Source organism: Urocampus carinirostris, chromosome 16 (genome assembly GCF_059441175.1).
Source record: "Urocampus carinirostris isolate Australia breed hairy pipefish chromosome 16, RoL_Ucar_1.0, whole genome shotgun sequence".
Classification (NCBI taxonomy): domain Eukaryota; kingdom Metazoa; phylum Chordata; class Actinopteri; order Syngnathiformes; family Syngnathidae; genus Urocampus; species Urocampus carinirostris.
The window spans coordinates 23499286-23506217 of record NC_142364.1 but is presented as its reverse complement, the minus strand read 5'-3'; the positions used below and the strand labels follow the sequence as shown (position 1 = coordinate 23506217).

At 44.0% G+C, this 6932-nt stretch overlaps 1 protein-coding gene across 1 annotated transcript in view; it reads left to right on the top strand.

The window, feature by feature from the left end:
* Positions 1-3288: 3288 nt before the first annotated feature.
* Positions 3289-6932, top strand: part of pappaa (pregnancy-associated plasma protein A, pappalysin 1a) — a 161032-nt gene continuing 157388 nt past the window's right edge. Inside the window, exon 1 of the mRNA XM_088356261.1 lies at positions 3289-3958. Coding sequence (XP_088212387.1) covers positions 3562-3958 — 397 coding nt within the window. The 5' untranslated portion in view covers positions 3289-3561. The remainder of the gene's footprint in view (positions 3959-6932) is intronic.

Below are 6932 nucleotides of genomic sequence, written 5' to 3'. Positions count from 1 at the left end.
CGACATCCCGAAAAAAATGATCGTATCTGCCGGAATCCGTAAGTCGAATCTTCGTAAAGCGGGGAGCGTCTGTAAATGCTAATACCAATAACACAGCACCGATAACACAGTTATAAAATTGAAGAAAACATTAAGACTTAATTTGGGGGAAAAATATGAATGGGTTTTTTTTCTGCAATTGTTTGGATTTTTTTGTGGAGTACTGTACGCTAATGGTATCAGTATGTAGTACAGTATTCATAAGTATACGCAAAATATTAATATGTGAATAAGTGCAAAATTCACCTTTTTTGGGCCCAATCAAGTTTTTGCTGAAATCAGGTCCCCAATAAAAAGCTGTTTGCTCTGCACAAGTGCCTAAATCGCTCAACCAATCATATTTCATAAAACACATTAATAGCAGAGGTAAGACCAGGCCTAAAATATCCAGCCCGAAACAGCCCAGGCCCGCGGGTAATAAAGCCCGACACAGCCTGAGCCCGAAGCCCAAAATTGACACCAATTTTTTGGTGAGGACTCAGGAGAAGGACAGGTGATTAATGATAACAAACTAAAGCCTGTATTTTGTTACAAAATCCAAGCTAAACAGGACTGTATAAACGTGTACATTTTTTTTTATATTTCTGTGTCTTCGTGTTACATTAACTGACAATATTCTTTAGGAGTTGACGGGAACATTTGAAGGGCATCGTCATTATGATGGGTTAAAAATTGGGCTATTTACCACAGTAGCGGTATGTCCTTAAGAATCCAGCGTGGCACTTTAAGAGAGAGTGAGGCAGAGAAAAAAAGAAGAACAATGATGGATGGACAATTTAAAAAAAAGGCAACAAGAAACAAAACCGGTCCGACCCAAGCTTTATGATTGACATTTTAGGCCCGACGCTGTCCCGAACATCGGTTGGGCTCGCGCTTGGCCTTAAGACCTTAGCTCTTATCGATACTGCAATATGACTTTAAAAATATAATTTGAACAATTTTACCTGTTTTTTGGAATTTCTTTTCATGACACATTTTCGTCAGATAGTGAAAACATATTATCTGAAGTGGACCGTGTCCTTAATCAATACTAAAGTATGATAAAGCAGCGAGATTATTTAAAAAAAAAAAAAAATTACAGTACCAAATATATTTTTTCAAAAAAGTTTATAAAGTACATTACTTTTATTTGTTAAACAAATGATTGAAGCTTTACATTGAGTTTGTTCTTTGGTCTCAATGTGTAATAAAACAGTACCAATGTTGCCACAACGTGTTGATATAGAGTATTTAGATAGTGCTACATAAAATACACACTGTAATAAAATACAGTAATATGCAATGTGGGGGTGTGGTTTAATGTGGGCTTTTACTCCCCCGGGTGGAGTTAAAGAGCCTCATGGCATGAGGAAGAAATGATCTCATCAGTGTGTCCGTGGAACAAGACTGTGACGGCAGTCTGTCGCTGAAGCTGCTCTTCCGTTTGGAGATGATGCTGTGTAGTGGATGTGATGAATTGTCCATGATTGACCGCAGCTTTTTGAGTGCCCGTCTCTCAGCTACTGTTGTCAGGCTGTCCAGCTCTGTGCCCACAACAGAGTTCGCTTTCCTCACAAGTTTATTAAGACGAGGGGCATCCTTCTTTTTGGCGCTGCCTCCCCAACACGCTGCCGCATAGAAAAGGGCGCTTGCCACAACAGTCTCATGGAACATTTGTAGGATCTTTTTGCAGATGTTGAAGGACGCCAGCTTCCTGAGGAAGTAAAGTCGGCTTTGACCTTTCCTGCATAGAGCTTCTGTGTTGGCAGTCGAGTCCAGTTTATTGTCCAGCTTCACACCCAGGTATTTGTAGGTCTGGACAAATTCTACACATTCTCCTTTGATAGTTATAGGAACCGGGTGAGTTCTAGTTCTCCTGAAATCTACCCCCATCTCCCTGGTCTTAGTGGTGTTCAGGTGCAGGTGGTTAGCATCGCTACATTGGACAAAGTCCTGAATCAATTTTCTGTACTGCCCACTTGTGGTACATCCCACGATAGCAGTGTTATCAGCAAACTTCTGCACGTGGCAGGACTCAGAGTTGTACTAAAAGTCCGATGTATACAGGGTGAATAGGAACGGAGAGAGCACGGTCCCCTGTGGAGATCCTGTTCTGCTAACCACAGTGTCCGATGTCCAGCCCTCCTGTTTCACATACTGGGGTCTGCCTGTCAGGTAGTCCGTAATCCATGCTTCAAGGTGTGAGCTTACTCCCATATCTGTCAGTTTACTACTAAGTAGCAGAGGGTGTGTGGTGTTGAAGGCACTGGAACAGTCCAAAAATGTAATAGAGTATTTGGTTAAAAAAAATGAATAACTGTTTCTACTTCACGTGTTTTGAATATCGTGGGACTATTTGAAATGTAACCACCTTGAAAAATGACCGATTGCTGTGCCCACATGTTTAAGAACATTTATCTAAATTCAAAACAGACAACAAATATTATGTAAAGTAATTTTACGCATTGCCTTTGCATATTTATGATGGTGGGAGGTTGGGTCTGAGTTTTCATAAATAGACATGATTGTAGTAGTCAAGCGCGTAAAGCCAGTTCTTTTTGTAGCCACTAGGTGGATACACACACACGCACATTAACATCAGTATGTCTCAGTATGCAGTGGCCAGTGAGAGTTCCCTATACCTGCGTGTGCGTGCTTATGCCTGTGAGTGCGCGGGTTTGTGCGTGAGACTTCCCACTTTAAAGGATGCAGTGCGGGTGGGGGTGTGAAAACCTACATACATGCGGACGCACACACAAACACAACATTTAAAACATGAGTCGTTCTTTGGGAAAACGCGCGCTCTCCCGCACGCGCTCGCTCCCGCACGCACACCTCCGGGGGCAGGACGCGAGGAGCGACTGGTGCGCACGAGACTGTCCGCTCCAGGCGCGCTTAAGGAAGGCGATGATTGGACCAGCTCCCGCTTCAATGCAACTTTTTTGACTTTTTCCAAAAACAGCATCCCAAAGGAAGTTTATATTTTTGGGAGGGAGATTTTTTTCTTTTAATAAATATGAGAGCTCGCCTCGCTGTCACTTTCTCTCGCCGTTTAATTGGTGATTTGTTATATTCAGTTTTTAGGGCGGGGTAAATAATTTAAGGGGGTGAAAAAAGAAGGTGTGACAGCAGCTTGGCGAACAACTGTGGATCTCCGCGAGAAAACTCCTAAAGGGGGGAGAACTGGGGGTGGTGAGGTGGCGGGGAAGGAAGATGAGGAGGGGGGTGCATCGGCCGTACCCCCCTCTCCTTGATTGATTAGTTATTAGTCATCCCTTTGGCTAAATGGGACCCATTGAAAAGGCACCGTGGAACACATACATGAATCAAATATTCCTCGTGTCCCCTTCAATGTCTCCACAGTTTTGCTTAAGAAGAGAGGGGGGTCGGGTCTTAGCATTATAAAGAGAAGGGGCAAACATAGCAACGCTTTTATGAGGTTTATTTAGACTAGAAAAAAAAGAAGAGGACTTCAAACAGAAGGACTATTTTTTTCCTCCTATTTTTGATGTCACGTCTGTTGGCATTTTTGTGAAGAAAAAAATGAAACTTTGGACGTCTCCCTGGTTGCCCTGCCTGCTGATTCTCATCCTGTGCTTTGGATCAGAGTGCGGGACGGTGGAGCGTTGGAAAGGAAGAACCAAGAGGGATTTGGTGCGCGCAAGGGAGGCGAGAGGCGCTGTCCCGGGGGCTTGCGCCACACGCCTGCCCCGGGGCAAGCGCTCTCTGCCCGTGTTGGAGCGGCGGGGGCTCCGCCAGCGCCGGCGTTCATCCACACAACCGGAGGTGGGCTCCCCTGAGCGGGGCAAAGCGGTTTACTTTACAGGTAGGGGCGACCAGCTCCGGCTCAAGCCCGGTGTGGAGATCCCCAGAGGGAACTTTACGCTCGAGATGTGGATCAAACCGGAGGGAGGTCAGCGCTCACCCACTGTCATAGCAGGTAGAGGAAAACACAATCTTTCTTTTTTTTCATAATCATGTTTTTGCCGGTGTAATTTTGACTTGTTCCACGCGTGCTGCGCCATGATGTCATGTTTCAACTTCCACTGAGCGCCGCACTTGCATGCAGGTTTAGCGCGTCAGCTGGCGACAGCGCGTATTCTTCCAAAAGCCCACTCGGCTATTTTAAAACTATGATGTAATGGTGAGGGGAGAAAAAAAAGTTTAGAGAGCCACGAGAAGTTGATCGTAGCATGTGCGTCGTGACTTCAAAAATGATTGCGTTTTGCGCACTTTAATCCACTCGGGTTTCCCTCCACAGGAATGATTGTGATATAAGCAAAATGTAAGAGAGGGCCGGGGTGCGTTCACTGTACTCTTGGTTGATATGTACTGTATGCGTCGTGCGTTTTCACCACCTGGCTTAAAATGGTTACGTTTTGCGCACTTTTACGCACGCAGGTTTCCCTCAACGCAAATGATTGCGATACATGCAAAATGAGATAGAGGACTAGGGAGCGTTCACTGTTTTCTTGGGTTGATATGTAGCGCACGCCTCAGGCGTTATCACCACCTGACTTAAAAATGGTTGCATTTTGCGCACTTTTACGCACGCAGATTTCTCTTCACGCAAATGATTGTGATGCAATCAAAGTGTGATAAAGGGCAGTGGACAGGGAGCGTTAACTGTCAACTCGGCTTCATATGTAGCGCACACGTCGCATGTTATCACCACCTGATTTCTATATAGTTGCGTTTTGCGCACTTTTACGCACGCGGGTTTTCCCCCACGCAAATAATTGTGATAGAAGAAAAACGAGATAGAGGACAGAGGGGGCGTTCACTGTCTGCTCGGGTATGCAGGTGCGAGTGCAAATCCCCCTCCCCCGTAAAATTACAGACGAGTCAGGCGATACGAGACTCGCAACAACGCTGCGCTTAAGTAGCTCGCCAACAGGGGGCATTGCGCCACACGTTACCTGAAGCATGGGCTTGGACGTGCAGATGGCTGCTTAGATGCCTTTGAACCGAGCTGAACTGGAATGAACCCGGTACCTCCGCACGAAGCACCTTTTTCTTTTTTTTAGTGGGACTTTCGCACACTCTTCGGCCATATGAGCAAATTTACTTATTTTCTCCTGTGTCTGACTTCACACACAGATAATCGCGTGCTTTGTTTGCAGAGCACACTTTTTAAAGCTGCCAGTTGGCAGGGGGAGGGGACGGTGGTGGAGCTCGGTTGAAAAAAAGTAAGAGTTTGTGGTAGCATTTAATGATGCTGTTAAGCAGTGGTCCCCAACTTTTTCTGTGCCACAGACCAATTGACAATATTGTACCGGCCCGGCCCAATGATTACATCAGTACTAATAATAGCAATAAAAATAATAACAATGAAAGAAAGCCTAAATCCACTGTGGAATCACTAGACTACTTGGGATGTAGACAACATTTGAAAAGGGAGTAAATTTGATCTCACCAGCACACAATTTTTCCTCGAATAGTCAAAAAAGGTTGGTGACCACAATTACAAAAGATTGGATGTAACAGGAATCATACCTGGGTCATGGGAGTGAGAGAACCTGAATCCTCACCAGTGGACCACCCATGACATGATGCCAGACAATAAGGCATGAGATTTGATCTCATTATCACATTTTTTTATGATGGTACCATTAGAGAATCGAGAAAACTTAAAGTTATCAGCAAAGCTATAAATATTTGCAAAAGAGCACGACGAGGGAAACAACTTTTTGGTGTGTCTGATGATGACTCGGAATTGGAAGACATTGAATAAATACATTGACAATTTTATTTTGGTATTGTGTTTACGTTATCAGTGAATGATTTTAACCATGGTCTCACGTATTCAACAACGTAGTACCATGAGTAAAAATTATGTGATAATGAGATAAAATCTAATGCCTTTTCCTATGTCATCCAAATCCCTAATGGTCTAGTTAGGATTATGTGCTCTGACCGCTGCAATCCAGTTTGATTCCCGTTGTGCAAATGTTTGTGTTAATATCCGTCACATCAATGATGACTGAAAAAGGAAGTGGGTAAAAAAATGCGCATTGTATATGGTATGAACTTTTATTTATTTGTGTGAGCCTCGGTAACAAACGACCCACTACCCGATATTGGTCCATGGCCCGGTGGGTGCTGACCACTGATGTTAAGTGCACAAGTGTCTCCCCACCCCCTAGCAGTCAATTTAGTGTCCACTTGAACATGTTTCAAAATACCCTGAATGGAATTAAAACATGCCAAGGCAAATATTTTTATCACCACTGGCATTTCTCACTACTTTGTCGCCTTCTGTCCCATGGGGGGCAGGGAAAACCCGGGGACGGGGGGCACCCAAAAGAGAGCAAATAAGATGATCAAACATTCCCTAATCTTTTAAATCTAATTCAGGCCTCTGTGAATGCCCCCATCCCCTTGTTTTGATCCGTGGGGGCTTGTTTGCAGCAGCTGTTTTCTAGACTGACTTGTTTTGACCATTGCCGTTTTCCCTTTTTTCAGTGTAACCCCCTCCTTTCCCTCGGTACAGACCCCTTCTCATCCCTGCTGCTCCTCTCTTCTAAAGTTTCTTTTTGTGACCTGTTTACTCATGTAATTTTTCATTCGGGACAGTTCCATGAATGGGACATTCTTATTATTGTTGCTTTTCTGGAATATTCATTAAGATGGGAGTTTAATTCCGTCAAATGGGGTTGGCCATTTTCTTGGAATTGATGATTGCATAATAATTGCTCGAGGCTCTTGTGGTAGCCAATCAGGGCTATGCTTTAGTAGTTGCACAGTGATTGGTTGTTACCCAAGGAATGTCATTTTTAGTCAACTGCATCTATTTGTTGTACAGGTGGCAAATAATTTCAACAATTTTCACGGATAACCCAGTTCTTATAAGTGAGAAATTATGAAAACAAACTTCCTTTGAACCATTTACTGCATCAATAAATCCATATCAG